Source organism: Elephas maximus, chromosome 15 (genome assembly GCF_024166365.1).
Source record: "Elephas maximus indicus isolate mEleMax1 chromosome 15, mEleMax1 primary haplotype, whole genome shotgun sequence".
NCBI lineage: Eukaryota > Metazoa > Chordata > Mammalia > Proboscidea > Elephantidae > Elephas > Elephas maximus.
This window is the reverse complement of record NC_064833.1, coordinates 11,662,370-11,682,684: the sequence shown is the minus strand read 5'-3', so window position 1 is coordinate 11,682,684 and position 20,315 is coordinate 11,662,370. Positions and strand designations below refer to the sequence as shown.

Here is a 20,315-nt window from a genome sequence, read left to right as displayed (position 1 = left end):
ACTTTATTGGCCAGAACTAGTTACATAGCCCTGCTACCACAAAGAGACGAGCAATTAAAATCCTACCATTTTCCCAGAAAGGGAGCAAACTACAATATTTGATTAACAGCATTGATTATGCTCATGGAGGGCGACTTTGGACTAGAGGAGAAGTAAGAGAGAAGCGAGTGTCTTTATCTAAATGTCAGGCTTCTTTTAGTTCCTTAGTCTTTACCTCTTCAGCAGAATAAAATCACAGGGTGTACAACATGGGATTGCAGAGATGGCTTGTTGTCAAATTACAAAGTGGCTTAGTGCTGCTAGGCTCAGATTCTAGACCTTGGGAACATCACAGCTGGGTCTGGATATCGAGTTCCCTGGCTCTTCAGGTAGCTAGACAGGGCCAGGCCAGTGAGAGGCTGCAGTGTGAGCAGCCTTTTCCATGTATTCCTGTGCGCTATGCATGTATCATTTTATATATGCGCCACGATGTGAAAAAGCTTGGGAAGGTCTGTATTTGTCAGTGGACTCTTTAAAAATTATAATTAGAACTAAAAATGATATATTTTTTTATAAATCCAGTCACAGGATGGAAGCTAAATTGGAAGGGAGAGCTGTATTAGGAGGACTAGTTAGGAAACTGTTCTAAGCACCTAGATAAGAAATGATGAAGATTTTTGAAGGATGGCCCTCTCAAACGAATAGGGCATTGTGACAATAAAGGCGAATTTAGTGATGTGGAGGACAGTGGAGTTTTATGAAAAAGCCCAGTCGGAGCAGTGATTGAGGGTGGGATTATAATTGCAGGCTTTTTGGGATTTTTGGTTATGTGTGTGTGTATGTGTGTTTTAAACTATTAAGTTATCGATGTTGTTCTAAGTGTTTTTTTTTTTTTGAAAATAAATAACTTTCAATCTTAATTCACTCCATCAATTTTATTGTGTAATCTGCATCATGAAACTTTAAAGTCTGAGAACACTTTGCTTTATATATTTAGAGCAAAAAGACCAGCTGCCTTAGTTTTCTGACATTTTTGAAATCTGAAGTAGATAGAGTTTAGAAATGAAAAGTACCCTGTTTCTAACTAGCAAATAACGGGAGAAAAAACATTTTTTATTTTAGATGAAGATCGACTTTCTAGAAGAAAAAGTATTGTGGACACTGTATCCATTCAGGTGGATATTTTACCCAACAGCATTCCTTCTGGTGATGTGGTAAGTTGTGGAAAGTTTATGGAGTAGTAGTTTTGCCTTGAAGTAGATATCATTTAAAATTTGTTTTTGCTCCTCCACACTTGCAAACAGGAAAGTCACAACTCCTGAGTTATCCTATAATCAATTAAATTGTTAATTGAAAATAATGAGGTTAACCTTGAACTTATTTATAATTTATCTATAAAGATTTGTAAACTCGATGTTATATGTTACAATATTGTTAGATTTCATGTTGTGATTCACTGGGAAAACCTTACTAAGGAACTGTAAAACAACTACTAAGCAAGATTTGTAAGTAAGAAATGTTACAAAAGGCTTGTTGTTTCTAAAGGATTTCTGAAACATAAATTATGGGAATAAATGGAATTACATCCTCTCACGTGAAGCCAAAAGCTCATGCCTGCTTTGAGAACATTTTCAGACTTCACCTATGAGGGATGATTTTATATTGTTTTAGATACTAAATATAATGAATTTAATGCAGCTTAGGCCCTGTCAGTGAACTATGTACTTTTTAAGGACAGTGACTTACTTGAAGCATCATAGATTTAATGCTCTCCTCCTGTTTCAATAGAACACAAGAGCGTACCCTCCTGAGCTATAGGAAGAGAAAGCAGCCACTTTTGTCTAAGACTCCACACAAATCACCAGAGACTTTTTGATAGTCAAATAAAAACGCGAAATGCCAGCCCGTCAAGTCAGCCTCCTCCTCGTGCTTTTTCCATTGTTTGCCTTCCTCGGTATTTCATTATTTCTCATTGATACATAGAAGTAATTAATACAATATCTACGTAAGAAAAGAGGAAGGAAGTTGTCTGCGTTCATGCTTTCTCAGCCCCTTTTCTCCTTCCCATCTTCACCAGTTACTTTGTCTTCAGGAATTAAAACATTGGTGACTTGGGTATAACTGACTAACATATTTTCTGTGGGGATCCACTCTCCATTATGTAAAATAAATCAGTTTATTAAGAGATTACCAGCAGAACACCACGAGTATCTGAACAGTGTTCATTTTGAAACTTAGGCTATAAATTAGACTGTAAGGCTGATTTCATGTTTCATACCAATTTAAGGCTCAAGAACAATCATCTATCTTCTCTAAATTCACCTCTTCCTTCAAAGCCATTTCAGCTTATACATTCCTTGTTAGTAAGACGGTGTGTCTTTTAATGATTATGTATTATTTGAGAAAGAAATTCATCCAAAGCCTAAGGTTATAGATTTTTTTAATTGAACTTCAGGTGAAGGTTTACAGAACAAACTAATTTCTCATCAGACAGTATACACATTGTTGTATGACATTGATTAACAACCCCACGACATGTCAACATTCTCCCTTCTCAAGGCTGGGTTCCCTATTAGGAGCTTTCTTGTCCCCTCCTGCCTTCCAGTCCCTGCCCCAAGGCGGGTGCACCCCTTTAGTCATGTTTTGTTCCCAGGGGCCTGTTCAATCTTTGGCTGAAGGGTGAACCTCAGGAGTAGCCTCATTACTGAGCTGAAAGGGTGTCTGGGGGCCATGCTCTCAGGGTTTCTCCAGTCTCTGTCAGGCCAGCAAATCTGGTTTTTCTTTTTGAGTTAAAATTTTGTTCGTTTTTCTCCAGCTCTATCCGGGACCCTCTATTGTGATCCCTGTCAGAGCAGTCAGTGGTGGTAGCCAGGTACCATCTAGTTGTACTGGACTCAGTCTGGTGGAGGCCATAGTAGATGTGGTCCCTTAGTCCTTTGGACTAATCTTTCCCTTGTATCTTTAGTTTTCTTCATTCTTCTTTGCTTCTGAAGGGGTGAGACCAGTGGAGCATCCTAGATGGCTGCTCACAGGCTTTTAAGACCCCAGACGCTACTCACATAAGTAGAATGTAGAGCTTTTTCTTTATAAACTATGTTATGCCATTTGAGCTAGATGTTCCCTGAGACCTTGGTCCCCACAGCCCTCAGCCTAGTAATTTGGTCACTCAGGGAGTTTGCATGTGTCTGTGGAGTTACCATGGCCTTGCCTTGTTAAGGTTATAGATTTTTATTTCGTTAAGAGTGCAGTATATTTTATTGACCAGCATGATTCCATCCTCCTTTTGTTAACCATTTTTATTTCTTTCAAAAGTATATATACAGCAACTTAACACTGTTGCACAGAATCAATCTTATTGGTAACGTGAACTGAAAAAAAAAAACATAAAACATTAATGTAGGGGGAAGATCCTTGAACATGAGTATTACATTAAAGTTCATTAATACATTTGTTAACTTTTTTGAAGTCCATTGATTATAAGTCTTCAGTCTAGTGTGACTCACACCGAGCATCTGAGAAGTTAAATTACTCTGGTATCAGATTTAGCTGAGCACACTGGAGTTCCAGGCTTATTTACCAGTGTGGAATCCACGCATACATATTAGACATGTTTGTTCAAATGCTAGAAAACAGGATGACATTACCACCCAGCCTAAAACTAATTATTTAATTAATTTCCTAGCATGGACAGCAGAAAGTGGCATTAGTTTGGTATTCACCAGTGAATACCATAACAAAATATCAAACTATGAATTAGTATATTTTTTAACAATGAATTTAGATAAGAAAATCACTTATTTAAAAAGAAGCATTACTCTTGTATCTGGTCAGAATTATTTGAAATATTGTATTCATAATCCCAGTTTGTCTTCAGACGTATCTGACTTTTAGAATGTGTAATTCTATTAAAAAAAATAGAGTCAGAAGGATGTGTAGGTGGAGACCATACCAAACTTCTGTTTTCCTGAGATACAACTCAAATTCTTACCATAGTCTCTTGAAGTTCTTGCTACCCTTGATATATGTTGGTTCTGACATATGCAATTCAAATCTAAGCCCACCACGAATCACTTAGTGAACTTTTTTAAAATGTTCCCATATATATATAGATAGATACTGTATTTGTATGCAGATAACACACACCTGCTACCTTTGTTTGCCAACCATGCCCTCCCCTTACAAGGTATTTTCGTGAGCATGCTATGCTAGTTTTTTTTTTTTACAGCAACATGTTAAAAAAAAAAAAAAAATTGGCTTATTGGCACTTGTAAAAATACTTCACAGGTGGAGGGCACAACTGGCAAACAAACGTAGAAGGTGCGCATTATTTTCGTACAAATACAAATTAGGATAAAATTGCCTAAATTAAATTAAGGTATTCAAAAACATAAATAACTTAAATAGAAGAGACTTTTCTTTGATTCCTGAGTTAAAATTATCAGCTTGACTAAAAGGATAAAGCATTTTGCGCATTATTCTTTGATCTCTTGTACAGGTAGTCCCCGACTTCTGACAGGGTTCCGTTCCAACAACTCTGTAGTAAGTCGGTTCTGACATAAGTCAAATACCTCTGTTTTTTGTTTTTTTAGTGTTTATTATCATTGCCTTTTGTTGTTAGTATCTTTATAAATCCGATCTCTGTCAACATCAGTGTCCTAACGGTGAAGCCAGAGTCATGATGGCTGTCAGGCACACGCCCAGTTCACTTGTCGTATGTCATCAGAGTTGAGCATCGCCCAACTTTCTATTTCTTATGAGTCTCTACACCAACACCGACACTGTCACCAGCTTCATTGTAGACCAGGCCACAGCCTGCCATTCGGTAGAGTTTTGATCGGTAAATCATAACACTGAACATTGGCAAGTGAACATCTGAGAATGATAACATCAGCAAATTATGTGCAGTGACATTTTATGTAGTACATATCACTAACGATAAAATGTACAAAAAAAAAAAATGGTGGAAAGTGCAGTTCCTCATTAACTCAAATGCACTTTAAGTCAGGGACTACCTGTATATGCATAGTGGATATGGGTGAAACTTTATATCACCACTCAGTGTTTTCTCTAAAATGTAACGTTGTTGTTAGGTGCTGTCAAGTTGGTTCCGACTCATAGCGACCCTATAGGAAAGAGTAGAGCTGCCCCGTAGGGTTTCCAAGGAGCAGCTGGTAGATTTGAACTGCCAATCTTTTGGTTAGCAGCCAAGCTCTTGGATAGAAGTGATGAGAGATTAAATGTATTGAATTATTGTTTATTCTAGACCAGATAACAGATCTTCATTCTATACTTTCTCCTTCCACTTTCCTAATTACAACTGAAGAAACCTGTATGCGTGCTAACAAAACAAAGAATCTAGCATCAAGGCCATATGAATTGGAACTTGCTGTGCTAGATGCTGTAAAACTACTAAGGTATCAGTGAAAGTGACTTAACTACTCTGATTGGAAAAAGATGAATAGCAGATTTTATGCAGACCCGAGGGCATTATAGTCTATGTTAGAGTTACGAATCATACAAAAGTCACAAATACTAAAACAAACTTTGAATTTTTTTTTTTTTTTAAATGCCTCATTAGAGACCAAGGCACTGTTTCTCCATATGTCCAACAAGTACTTTTTCTCTTGGAGTTGGAACAGATTGCAGTTTGGTGGAGCACCAAATAAGTGGCTTGCGCTTAGCAGCTACATTGTATGAAAAATATGAATCATTAAATGTTAGCATAAAGCAGTTTTGTTTGCCTTTTTTTTTTACCCCCTTAAATAAGATTCACAAAAGGGAAGAGTGGGAGACAAGAATTGGAGCCAAGTTACAGAGAAGGTTTTATCCCAGGGTGAGGATTTAGTGTATGATTTGGCAGGAAGTGGGGAGCCACCGACATTTGGGTAGTGTCATTATCATAGCTGTGCTGTCCTACAAGGAATCTCTAACCAGTGTGGCCAGGCTGAACTGGAACACAGTGACTGGAAGTAGAGAGGATGGTTAGGAGGTTCTGGTAATAGCTCACACTTGAGACAGCAAGGACCTGAGTGAGAGTAGCCAGGCCAGAGATGAAGAAGAGGCACAAGACAGCAGAAGTGTTCTGGCAGTAGAATGGGTAGGACCAACAGGAGACTTAATGGGGTTAGAAAAAGGAGGTTACAAAGGGGCCAGGGGGAGGAGAGGTGGCCAGAATGACTTGGAAGTATTTGAAGCTGGAAGAATGTATCATAATTATCAAATTACGAAAAACAAGGACAAATAGGGAGGAAGAATTTGTAGGGGAAGGTCCTCTAGCTTTCTACTCCTCTGGGATTGAACAGGTAATAAATGAAAATTCTACATAACAAGAACGCTGACCTTGTAACTTCTTCCATGTTCTTTCTCCTGTACTATAGTTGTCTCTCAAAAGTTTAAAGCTCTTAGCCAGTTCTAAGGACAATGGTGGGTTGTCTTTTCATTGAAATATTAGATTTCTTCTAGGTATAAATAATTGACCAGCTAGAGCCTAATCTCGTATGTCTGCTCCAAATATCTAGAACAAAGCAACTGAAGATCCCCAGGTGTAATCTGACTTCAGCTAGAAATATGAACCCTCAGTAGGAACACTGGGGTAGTGGAACTCTTGCTGCTTGACTTCCGGCTAAAGCCTTTGTATTACAGAGAAGCTAACGTGCAGAGCACCAAGTATTTTGCTTTCCTTATTCTTGCTGCCTTAGACTTAGCAAAAGAAGTCCGTGAGCTAAAAGTAGGGATGACCAGAGTCCCAGGCAAGTACTCATGTATCATTTTTAAAATTTGTTCAGAGAGACTGTAGTCAGTGGATGTATTACTCCTTCTGAAAATGTGCTGGTGCCACAAAATATTGACTTTTTTTTTTTTTTTACCTTACAGCAGTTTATTTCAACCCTTTTACATACTTAAAAGCAAGAGAAAGACCTGAGCAACTCATTTTAGAGAGTATTTCTGGAAGCATAAAACTTGATGGTGGGCCTTGGAAGATATAACATGCTTATTTTAAGATGTTGATTAACTATACTTATTGAACACTTCTGCAAGTGGTGATTCTTTTAACATTTAAAGTCTTAGATTATTTCACACTTTTTATTTTTAAACTACATGTGGTACCAGAATTATAGAGCCTGTGGAGTACTTAGTTCTCATTTATCGTATGGCTGAAAATGTATTTATATATAATCTCTGCCCTGAATATCCCAAAGCGTTGTTAATTTATGAAGAGTAGTTCAGCCAGTGGAACTCATTCTTGTTGCATATCAGATTCCTGAGGTTGAGTTCTGTAACCCAGGGGTGGTTGGGCTGCCCAGTGGATGCTCGTTCACCCCGTTTAGCACTGATATTCAGACTCACATTTGGAAACCAGTGCAGTGGGCCATTGTTACAACCAGTGAAAAAGTGGAGACTATTTGTTAGTGTGGAGTGTAATCACAAATCACGCCAACACAAAGAAGAAAACTTAAAGTGTAAAGCTCTCAGATAACTTGTAACTAGCTGAAGGTATTCTTTATATTGACCTTAATTCTTTATTTTACTTAAAATCATTTTTCTCTAGGCTAGTAACACTGAAGAAATTACCTTTGAAGCGTTGAAGAAAGCAATTGGTGAGTTTCTTTGTACTTACTAGCTCTCCTCATATTTTCCTAGTTCATCTTTATCTTGATGCTTGTTTAGATGCCAGAATACATACAGGTAGCAAGGCGAAATAAACACTGTTAGTTTCTTTATAAATATACAATTGATTTGCCTATGCTCTTTAGACTTTTAATTGTCTTATCACATCATAGATAATTCTTTTCCTTCGGATAGACTGACTTTACTAGAGCTATGAAAGCGTAATTACAATGTATCTTAATGCCACTCTTCTTTGGTGGCCACAGTTCTGGTAATCTTGACTTTATAGGCTATACAAATCTGGAAGTAAATAAAAAAGACTTGTGAGAAATAGTCTACATATTATCTTTTGTAGGAGAGCTGTGGGAATGAGAATTCTGAGAAAACTAAATATACTGGTTTTTAGCAGGCACAGAATAGTATAATTAGACATTTGTAAAGGGATAAGAGAAAGAAGCTGAGGTTGTTAGCCGGCAGCTCAAGAAGTGAATTCTGTGCCACCCAGCTTACATAGCACTTTTCTAATTATTATATGTGATGTGCAGTAAAACCTGACCTTTCTTGCCAGGTATTTTTTAGCCTAATCCATTAGAAGATATTTTGTTATTCTGACATAATAGCAGCTATGCCAGAATAAAATGAATTCAGTTCAGTAAGCATTTTTCAAATACCCTTATGTGCAAGATACTTTGAGGGATTTAAAGATTAATAAGATGTTGAGGAGTTTAAAGCCTAAGACAGTGGTCCTCACAGTGTGATCTGCAGACCCCTGCAGGGCCTGGAGGAGACTCTTCGAGGGATCTTTGAGTTCAAAAGTATTTTCATTGTAATACTAAGACATTAATTGCCCATTTAAAGTGTTCATCAATTAAGGCAGTGACACCAAAGTATACTAAACGGTCATCATTTTCCTGAATGCTGTACACTCACAATTAAAAAAATAATAATAAAGCAAAATTTACTTAATGTCTTTGATGAAGCAGTATGAATTATTAATTTGACTAAATCTCAGCCCGTGAGCACATCTTCCTAGTATTCTCTGTGGTGAAATGGTAGTACAAATAAAACACTTCTGAGATTGTCTCGAGTTGCAAGTTGAACTCACCTTCTTTACATGGAACACCATTTTTACTTTAAAAAAAAAAAAAGACTGACAGAAAGCCTATGGTATTTGGCAGACACTTTCTCTTTTTTTTTCTCAATAAGAAGTGAAAAAAAAACCCAGTGCCGTCAAGTCGATTCCGACTCATAGTGACCCTATAGTACAGAGTAGAACTGCCCCAGTAAAGTGAGTGTCATTTCAAGGGGAAAAAAAAAACAGTATTTGCTGCCCATGATAAAATTAGCACTTTGGAACAAAAAGTGGAATCTTGGGACTTGTATCTGCCACTTTAATAGTTCCCCAATATTTCTAAATGAGATCATTGATGATACTAACAGATGTGATTTTTTTAAAACATATTTTGTAATAAAATGTAACTATATTTGGAAAATCTGTATAAGTCAATGAACCAGTTTTCCAGATAACCACGCATAGTGTTACAGAATTGTACATGAGTAAAAGATCTCTACAAAGGGTGGAAGGGGGCCTGATGGGCTCTAGTGTAACGGGATACAAGAAGTTCATTAATAAGGTCTCCAATTCCGTATTGCTGCTAACTTTTTAGAACTACCACTTGTTGAGTTTTGTTGTAATATCAAAGAAGACCATCCACAATTATGTGAAAAGGCTATTAAAATACTTTTCCAATACGTAACTTTCTGAGGCTGTTTTCTTTATATACACCCACTCCTCACTTAATGACATGGTTAAGCTCCATAGTAGATTTTTTACTATTGTCATAAATGTGAAATGTCAGATAATGAGCCAGTCAATAAGTGAGGTGTAGGTATACTTCAATTAAAATAACATATTGCATCAAATGAATACATTTGTATGTAGGAGAGTCCAGCTGCTTCTGATTAAACCAGACAGCAAAGATACTTGCAAAAATATAAGACAGTGCCACTCTTTTCACTAAATTTTCCAGTTTGGAAAAATACCTTTTTTGTTTTTCCATTGCACAAGTGTTATTTATGTTAACATATAATGGGCACAGAGTTTTTTAATGAGTTAATAGTTCTTAAAGTTTCTCAGTAAGAGCAGTGGTAGTTTAGTAGTAGAAGTCTCGCCTTCCATGTTGGAGACCCAGGTTTGATCACCGACCAGTGTACCTCAAATGCAGCTACCTCTTGTCTGTCAGTGGAGGCTTGTGTGTTGCTATGATGCTGAACAGGTTTCAGTGGAGCTTCCAGACTAAGATGGACTAGGAAGAAAGACCCAGAATCGAAAATCAGCCAGTGAAAACTTCATGGATCACAGCAGTCTGATCCTGTTGTGCGTAGCATGGCGTCACCGTGAGTTGGAGCCCACCTTGACGGTAACTGACAGTAGCAAGTCAGCTTTTTGGGCAATAGACCAGTAGTTCTTAAACTTTTTGGTTTCAGGACTCCTTTTAAAAAAAAAAAAGGACTCCTTTACACTCTTAAAAATCACTGAGAAAACCAAAGAGTTTTTGTGTGATTTATCTATCAATATTTTCCACATCAATAAATTGCAAAGATGAAGACAGCATGGTTCCACATGACCTCTTCTGTACTTCAGTTGTTTCATTCAGTATCAAGATTCAGTTTAGCAAACACTTATATAATACCTCATGTGTGCAAGGGCACCATTTTTAATAAAAGAATCATCCTTCAGGGAGAACTTTGAAGTTGTTTGACTTACGGGAAGTTATGTTTGTGTTCTTTTGGTAAGAGACACAAATGTTGCCCATGAAGGAGGGTCTTGTGCTGTGTCGTTCTAACCTTGTTAGAATGGTGTGTGTGTGTGTGTGCGCGCGCACGCTTGCACTTCTTAGCCTTAGGTAAGACATTTCAAGGATGTTGTGCCTTTTACTTTTTTACCTCAAAAAAGTAGTCCTGTAAATTGCCTTTATTTTTGGTTTGTAGATCATTAGCCCTTATGGTCACTGGCAAAGTTTTATAAAATTTTGTGTTCCTTTTAACGTGTCTTTATAAACATTTACATAGATACCAACGGAATGGAAGAACAGGAAAAGGAAAAGAGACGTCTTGTAATAGAGAAATTCCAGAAAGCACCTTTTGAAGAAATAGCGGCACAGTGTGAATCCAAAGTAAGTGAGCAAATGGTGAAGGGGTCGAGGTGGAGTTCGACTCTGTGAAAACTCTTTCTTGGAAATTGGTTGGTAGGTTCCAAGCTTTAGGCAGATTAACAGCACACTGGGGTACGTGTCAGACAGGGACTGAAGTCTCTGAAGGTGCACCTATGAAGCTTGAATACTTTGTGTAATGTAAGCTATTGAAAATGGCAGATCTCAAACTGAATGCTGATGGCTGTTGCTGCTTTGTTTTTTTGTTTTGGCAATGGTTTTCAGTGATCTTGTTGTGGGCATTTTGCTCTGTGTGTGTGTTTCTTTGTAAAGCAGTGAAACTCTAGGAGAGGACAAAAAGAGATATATTAAGCTCCAGTATGAGGCAGATACAGCCAGAATATTAAAACATTCTGTTTATCAGCTTAAGAGTTAATTTGTCTTCTCCTTTAAATTGTATTATTACATGAAAGTATTTGAAAAAGAATAAATCCTTTCTTAATGCCTTAATTACCTCCTGCTGGTATAATGGATACCACAAATGGGTGGCTTTAACAAACAGAAATTTATTTTCTCACAGTTTAGGAGGCTGGAAGTCTGAATTCAGCTCTAGGGGAAGGCTTTCTCTGTCAGCTCTGGAGGAAGGTCCTTGTCCTTTTGAGCTTCTGTGGGTGATTTTCCTGTGGCTTGGCATCTCTCTTCCCCAGTCTCTCTGCTTGCTAACTTGCTGTATATCTCGAAAAAGGTTGACTGAAGATACATCTACACTAACCCTGCCTCATTAACATAAAGACAGCCCTTTCCCAAATGGGATAATAACCACAGGCATAGAGGTTAGCATTGATGGCATGTATTTTGGGGGGCTACAGTTCAACCCATAACATTATACTCTTTGGCCCCCCAAAATTCATGTCCTTTCCACCTGCAAAATATATTCACCCCATCACATCATCTTAAAAATCTTAACTCCAAGTTCAAAATCTTATCTTCTGGATCATCTAAATCAAATAGGGGTGAAACTTTAGGTGTATTCCATGCTGGGGCAAAATTCCTCTTCACCTGTAAACCTGTGAAATCGAGACTACAAGTTGTTTCTACAGTGGCGGAACATGCACAATATAGACGTTTTCATTACAAATGAGAGAAATTGGAAGAAAAGAAGGGATAACAAGCAATAAGCAAGTCCAAAACCAGCAGAACACATTACTTTAGGTCTCTGAGACAATCTGGGCAATGGCCCTGCCCTCCATACTCTGGGAGTTGGCCTTGTTCTCTGGATTCTGGGTAGAGGCCTCTCAGGCCTGGGCTTCAGCTTCTCCTTCTGGACCCACTGGGACGGCAACTCTGCTCCCTTGGCTTCGGGCAGCCCCATTCTCCTAGTCAATCTGAGTGGCAACCCACCCCCTTGGCCATGGCAGCCCCACCCACTCAGCTTTGGGCAGTGGCCCCATCTTTTTGGCCCAACTAAATGGCATTGCCACACTCTGGAACCGAGTTGGTGAAGATCTGACTCTTTGAAACCTAGGAGGCCTTGGCTCTACCCTTTGACACCCCAGGGGCCATGGCCGCCCATCCTTTGATGTCCCAGGCAGCTCTGCTTCTCATCGTTGCAACAGTCCTGCTAATCTCTAAGCTTTTCTTGGAGGGTAACAGGTGTAGCTTCTTTGGCCTGTTTTCTGCTTGTAGAATTCCAAGAAGCAGACAGCAGCGTTCTCTCCTTTTGTTCTTTTCTCTCTCCCCTTCAGTCTAAGCTGACGGGTTTTCTGCTGTGGTAGTTCGTTAGATCCATCAGTCACAGGTGGATGAACACTGATGAACATTCTATAATACGTGTCCTTAGCACATACAACAGAATTTTCCAAACCTTTTAAAATTTTGTTTTCATTTTGCACAGTTCATTTTAAGTTCATCTCTTTCACATTTTACTATAAGTGGCAAGGAGAAACCACGTAGCCCCTTTAAGATCTTGCTTAGCAATCTTCTCAGCCAGATATCCAAGTTCATCACTTATAAGTTCTACCTTCCACCAAACATTTGAACATTAGACAAACTCTTTGCCACTGCCTAAAAACCATCGCCCTTCCTCCACTGTTCATTATTTCCTTTTAAAGCCTCACCAGAAGTACATTTAGTATCCACGTTTCTAGCAACATGTTTTTGCTGGTACCATATGTATTCTCTAAGACGACAGAGACTTTCTCTCTTCTCACTTCCTTCTGAGCCCTCACCAGCATTGCCTTTAATGTCCATAATTCTACCAAGTCCCTTCAAAGGAATCTAGACTTTTACTATGAGGCATCTTGAAACTCCTCCAGCTACCATCCAGCACCTAACTCCAAACCCACTTCCACATTGTTGGTGTTTGTTAGAGCAGGATCCCATTTCTGGTACTAAGTGTTAGATCTAGTGCTGTTGTAACAGAAATACCACAGACGGGTAGCTTTAACAAACAGAAATTTATTTTCTCACAGTTCAGGAGGCTGGAAGTCTGAATTCAGGGCACTGGCTCTAAGGGAAGGCTTTTTCTCTCTGTTGGCTCTGGAGGAGGGTCACTGTCTTTTTCAGCTCCTGTTCCTGGGCACTATTCATGTGGCTTGGCCTCTCTCTTACCCAGTGTTTGCTTGCTAACTTGTATTTAATCTCTTTTACATTCCAAGAGAGATTGACTCAAAGTACACATTACACTAATCCTGCCTCATTAACATGACAAAGACATTCCATTCCCAAATGAGATTAATAGCCACAGGCATAGAAGTTAGGATTTACAACGTATTTTGAGGGGATCACAGTTCAGTTCATAACACTTAACATTTTTTTTTTCTCCTTTGCAGGCAAATTTGCTCCACGATAGACTTGCTCAAATACTGGAACTCACCATACGGTAAGGGTTTTATTATAATAACAGCAATAACACAACAAAAAACAGGAAATAATCAGACTCCTGTAAAGCTGTGGCTGACTGGGTTTAAGTGATTGTGTTTTTCTTTCAGCCATGTGGTGGGTAAACACAAGATCGTGTAAGCGTGTCTGTGTCTCAGCAGTCACTCTGTTTACTGGATGGATTCTGGTTCTGTTTCTTTACCAAGTATCTTCTAGCTTTTCTAGTTCTCTCTTGAGATTGTTCATTCCTTCATAATGGTCCTATAAGGAAATCTGGGTAGTTTGAGGACTCACGTTGTAATAATATGTTTAACCAGGAAATTGCCCATATTTGACCATTTTCACCTGCAAAAACTGCAGTTTAATGTGGCTCAACCCCCTGACGTTTTACACCTAAAACTGGGAAAAAGCCAAGCATGTCCCCTGCCACCTTTCCTGTTCAACATTGTATTGGAAGGCCTAGCCTGTACAGTAAGGCAAGAAAAAAGAATAAAAATGTAAAGATTGGAAAGAAAGAAAACTGCCTTTTCATAAATGACATGAGTATGTATCTGAGAATCCTAAGGAGTCTATCCCCCCCACCAAAAAAAGTGACCTACTAGAATAAGTGAAATTAGCATGGTCACAGGATTCAGGATCAATATTCAAAAATCAATTGCATTTCTTCATGTTAGCAACAAATAATTGGAGGTGAAATTAGAAAACATACTGCAGCATAAAATAAAATATCCATAAATTTAACAGTATGTACTACCTCTGTTATAAATACAAAACATTGCTAAAACAAGGTAAAGATCTTAATAAAGAAATATACCATGTTCATGGATTGAAAGATTAAATGTTGTTTACTTGCTGTTTCTCCCCAAATTGATCTATAGCTTTAACAGAATCTCAACCAAAATCCCACCAAATGTTTTTTGTAGAAATTGATGAACTGATTCTGTAATGTCTATGGAAAGACAAAGGACCTGGAGTGGCCAAAACACAGGTTTGACAGTGATTTATTCTTTGGCAAAGATTTAAAAAATATTATAAAAGATTTAAAAAAATATTTATGAGTGTATAAGAAAGTACTCTAACACTGAAAATATACATGGCAGGCATTGTGGCAGTATGTACCAATGTAAAAATTGTGAATACACTTTGATGCAGAAATCCTACTTGTAAAACTGTATAAACCAAGAAGACAGTATGTCAGGATAAGATTATTAATTTTACTAGTGAAACAGAGCAGCTTACAAGAATGGGTATAGTATGTATGTGTATTCATAGGGAAACATCTGTTTCAGACTTAGAAACAACTTGACATATTTATAACTACTGTGATCTGTTTCCACGACACATCTGTCAGTTGGTCATACTGTGGTGACTCGTGTGTTGGCTGTGATTCTGGAAGCTCTTCCATTGGTATTTCAAATACCAGGAGGGTCATCCGTGGTGGAAAGGTTTCAGTGGAGCTTCCAGGCTAAGAGATACTGTGTGGTTTAATATCAGGAAAGGTGTGCATCAGGGTTGTATCCTTTCACCATACTCATTCAACATATATGCTGAGCAAGTAATCCAAGAAGCTGGACTGTATGAAGAACGTGGCATCGAGATTGGTGGAAGACTCGTCAGCAACCTGCAATATGCAGACACTGACACAACCTTGCTTGCTGAAAGCAAAAAAGACTTGAAGCACTTACTGATGATGGTCAAACACTACAGCTTTCAGTGTAGATTCCACCTCAACATAAAGAAAACAAAAATCCTCCCAACTGGACTGATGAGCAACATCGTGATAAACAGAGAAAAGGTTGAAGTTGTCAAGGATTGCATTTTACACTTCCGCATTTACAGTGGCTGCAACATCTTACAGTGGGCTTAACGGTTTACGGTGGGCTCAAACAGCAGCAGCTGGGGGAATGGCACGGGACTGGGCAGTGTTTTCGTTCTGTTGTACATAGGGTCGCTGTGAGCTGGAACCAGGTCTACAGCACCTAAGGACAACGACATGATCTCTTTTCCATACAGCTGTGTACCTGGACAACAACTACATCGCATTGATCGCTGCAATTAGCGGGCCCTACTTGCTGTTGGCAGGTAGTAGGTAGGGTGCTCTGTGAAATGAACAGCTGTTAAACATACCTGTTGACAGTATCTTGTCCTTCTTTTACAGCCCTCCTCCAAGTCCATCAGGAACACTGACCATTACTTCCGGGCATGCCCAATACCAGTCTGTCCCAGTCTATGAGATGAAGTTCCCGGATCTGTGTGTGTACTGAGTGGCTTGTGAAGACCAAAGCATAGCATTTTAAAGCCTAAAAATTAAGACCAAGCTGAGTTTTCAGGGTTTGCTTAATGCATATTAACGTACTTCTTGAAAATAATGATGGAACTTCTCTAACCAAATGCTTGGCATATCATATTAGAAATTTTGAAACTATATATTTTTAGAGTGCTCCTGAAGATAGTTTTATGCCATGTTAATTTCTTTTGAGGTTCCAGTTGGTTTTTAAAATCGAACATGTATTGATCTTATATTATTCCATTGTTAAACAGTATATTTTAAACTTTTCACAAACTTTTTTTTTTTTTTTTTTGGTAATAAGCCTTCAGAGGATTAAAAATGTATGAAGTGACTACTGTGTTTCTTAAATGTCTACACAACTGCTTAGGCATAGAATTGCTTTTTTGGTTATCCGCAAAAGCAAGTGCATACAAGTGTGCTCCTAACCCTGGGGCTGCAGAACTGTGGTGGCTTTTGTCCCCAGGCTTCAGATAAGTCGTGATTAGCTCCCTGTGTTTGCTTACTGCAGCAATATGTAAGAGGTATTCCCAATCTTGTTTACAGTAGTCAGACGCCTATCGAATATTCCTAGACTATGACCCTAAAAATCGCTATACTTTAAATCATCTGGTTTTTCTAATACCATGTTTCCTGCCAAGCATTTGACTATTCTACTTGAGAGGCCTCGCGCTTACTCTTGGAGTACCGAACTGTGCAATATTTTTTACATCATAAGATGTATTCGTTTACAGGCTGTGTTTTGAAATTATAGTTGTATTTTGCTGTGTCTCCATTAAGTAAATGAGATATATATTTAGTATAGGAAAGAAGAAACATTTTAAAACGGCTACTCGTTCACCTGTGAAGAGCCTGCACATCTCTGTTTTTACTGAGAGCACCTTAATTTACGTTTTAACGTTGGGCGTTGTTTTCAATCCTTATAGTCAGAAACTTTCCCAAATGGACATTTAATTTGTGAGATTTGACAGTGACTTGTATGCATCTCTGATTAGGGTTCATGATGTTACACTTGAAAAGGGTGCCCGTGGTTTTAGCCATCGAGCTTGCCGAGGATTGACACACTGCGGCAGAGTTAAGCCACGGGTGGCGTGCCGATGTTACACATGCGTTAGCAGACCCGTAGTGTTTTCTTAAAAGTATGTGAATTCCATGGCACGGTAAAAATGAACTTCTTTTGCACCTTATAAAATTCTCTTAAGACATGTTCATAAAGTCACCTGTTTATAATTCTGCCTTTTCAAATTAGATTGCTTTTACATGAAACAGTTTTAAATTATAGCTAAAAAACCAACTCCGTTCTTGGTTTTTGTTTGGAAAATTGCATTAAAGAATAGGATGTCAGAACTGTGTTTATGATTATGTGGCATGTTTAGTAGAAACAAAAACAAGGAAGTGGTACTAGAACACACATACTCAAAAATTTTTGAATATTTAAACCAAAGTACCCTGTTCTCATGAAACATCTGAAAGCCTAGTCACTTAATCCTGTCAAATGACACTGATACATCCTGGACTGCTGGTTAATGTAGGTGAAGATGATCTTGTGTTCAGAGTGACAGTGCCGTCACCAGCGGAGGGTTTAATAGTGCAGTGCAGCTGTCACGCGACTTCACCTCCTGATCTGTAAAACGTTTTACCATTTAATAGACCAAGTTTATTTCTATTTTTTTTAATTTCTCCTCTTTTCTTCTGTTTTTAAAGAAGGATATTAATTTTTGACTGTTAATTTGAAAAAAAAAATCTCAGCAGGGGGACATGCAAAACCAGTCATCATCCACTTGGATGTCGTTTTATAGATTAACACTGTGTGCTTTTGTATGAAAAAATATATAATTTAATAGTGTAAGAAAAGAAGATATATATTCGTTTGCATTCATGCAAAAACACAAACTTTCCTCTATGGAATTTCTTGTTTCTCTGAGATTTAAAACTGCATGTATTGCATGTAAAGGCAAACCATTGTAATTCCCATTTACCACACCTTTCTCTTGGTCTGTCTGTAAACTGTTGATTTGACTTTTGTGGGGGTCTTTTTGGTTTGTTTGTTTGCTTTAAATCGCAGTAGACTTCTGTGTACCCTAGGTTACTGAACTAGTCTCGTTAACCGTGATTCTCGAGAAATGGGTCCTTTCTTTGCCTTCTCCCTCATGTGGATGTAGGAGATTCTGCAGGTAGTAGGTGTGCGCACTGTACTGTAGCCAGGTAGGATTGTGTAAGCTTTGGATTTGTTGAAGTTCACCGTGTTGCTTTCTTTTCGTAGCTGTTTAAGACTCTTAATAAACTGTTACCGTTCTCTCTTCTGCTGTATACGGTTTCTTATATCATTTATTTTTTTTCTTAGCATTGAATAGTTAACATTTAAATATTCCTCCTGTATATGTTGTATGTGACTGCTTGTTGTTGATTGTCGTTGGAGTTTATCTGAATACGCACATACACGCACTCACGCACGCACACACATGCACAAATATACATCCAGACTTCCTTAACACTTCTGAGCTCACTGTCTTTTAGAATAATAATCCTGCGTTGTACCAGCAGTTAACTATCCCCTCCCCAGAATGTTTCCCTTTTGCCATCTGAAAATGGAACTAATTTGTCTTATTCATGCTGATATATGTAGTAAATGTGATGAAGTAAGGTTTTTTGAAATGTAAAAATTCACTGTGTGATTCATATGTAAGCAATAAAACTAAAATCAAATTACTGGTGTGTAACTACATTTTTTAATAGCTGCTATTACGTTTATTGAATTTGGTTTATTCAATATTTGCTTTAGTTAAAAATGAAGTGCTTTAGTAAGAATAACGTTGCCAAGTGGATCCATTCCCACAGGCATTGTATCAGAACCGTGAGTGACAGTCATGGTGACATACAGCCAAGGCAAAGCCCACGGTGTGTGTGTGAGAGGCAGCACAGTCACCATCTTGTCCTGACATACAGCCAAGGCAAGGCCCACGGTGTGTGTGTGAGAGGCAGCACGGTCACCATCTTGTCCTTCCTCTTCACTACCACACTGTCAGCTCTGCCTCCTTGCCACAGCCAAGGCAAGGCCCACGGTGTGTGTGTGAGAGACAGCACAGTCACCATCTTGTCCGTCCTCTCACTACCACATCGTCAGCTCTGCCTCCTTGCTGTAGAAACCACTCGAAGCCTCTTTAAAAAATACCACTACGAGTTGCTTTTGAGTTGATTCCGACTCATGGCGAGCCCATGTGTTTCAGAGTAGAACTGCGCTCCATAGGGTTTTCAATGGCTATGATCTTTCAGAAGTAGATTGCCAGGACTTTCTTCCGAGGTGCCTCAGCGTGGATTTGAAGTGCCAACATTTCGGTTAGTAACTGAGTGCTAAGCGTTTGAGCCCCCACAAAGACTCCTTTTTAAAACAGCTTTCTGTCTTCCCCTGCGCCACCTGGTTTGATTATTCTCACACTTTAGCTGTGCATCAGATGCTGACGGGGTTGAGGACTCCCTTTACTAGGTAGCAAAGCAGAGCAGTGAGGAGCATCAGCTCTGGGTTCCAGTCCAGCCCCACCAATTCCTGGATAAGCGGCCTTAGGCAAGGACTGAACTTCCTTAAGCCTCAAATTCCTCCTGTGTAAAATGAGTGCAGCACGTTCCACGCCTCGAGTGTGAGCGTCTGGCACAGAGTAAGCTCTCCATAAAGGTTGGTCGTTACTCCTGCTGGAGTTCACTGTCCGGAGACTTAAGGAGCCTGGGCAGCTGCCTCAGCTCTGTGGGCTCGGACCAGCCATTCCATGTTCCAAACCTACTTCCGTTATGTGCAAAATGAGCGACCTGTATGATAGGCTGTCCCATATGCTTTCTGGTGAATTCTAACTTGGTGTGATCCTGTTGCTTGTTCTTTCATCTGATAGATCATTGATCTCAAGTACCTAGTTTGAATGAGTGAAACGCTGAGCCAAGCTGGAGCATCAAACTCTACCAAGTTAGCTTTCAGATGCTAAAGACTGTTCCGTGAAGATTCCAGTAACAATTCATGTGTATGAGCCTGGAGCCAGGGAAAAGGCCCGAGCCGTAAGGCATGTCAGTATTTAGAGGCTCACCAAAAAAGGAGACATACGCAAAGAAGACGGAGGAAGTGTGGCCAAAAAAGGAGGAAAACCAGCAGAATGTGTAGTCATTGCAGACAAGGGGAAAAGGTTCAGAAGGAAGGAGCGGTCAATTTTGGGGTGATACTGAGGTTAAAATGAGAAAAGAGATGTGACCATTGCTTGAAGAAACATGGAAGTTGTTTACAACCTCAACAGGAACCTTTCTGTTGAATGATGGGGTTTACCAGGTTGGAGAATGACGGTGAGAGTAAACATTTTTTTAAGTTCTTAGAATGATAGATAAAGAAATAGGGTAATATCTGGAACAGAAATTATCGAGTGGGGAGGCAT

General features: G+C 38.9%; 1 protein-coding gene across 3 annotated transcripts in view; it reads left to right on the top strand.

Moving 5' to 3' along the window:
* The window catches only part of EFR3A (EFR3 homolog A), a 100,366-nt gene extending 81,763 nt beyond the window's left edge, over window positions 1-18,603 (top strand). For all 3 annotated transcript variants that reach the window (XM_049853585.1, XM_049853587.1, XM_049853586.1), the window contains 5 exons: window positions 1,102-1,193; window positions 7,529-7,577; window positions 10,660-10,763; window positions 13,571-13,620; window positions 15,778-18,603. In XM_049853585.1, coding sequence (XP_049709542.1) covers window positions 1,102-1,193; window positions 7,529-7,577; window positions 10,660-10,763; window positions 13,571-13,620; window positions 15,778-15,883 — 401 coding nt within the window. In that variant the 3' untranslated portion in view covers window positions 15,884-18,603. The remainder of the gene's footprint in view (window positions 1-1,101; window positions 1,194-7,528; window positions 7,578-10,659; window positions 10,764-13,570; window positions 13,621-15,777) is intronic.
* Window positions 18,604-20,315: the final 1,712 nt, after the last annotated feature.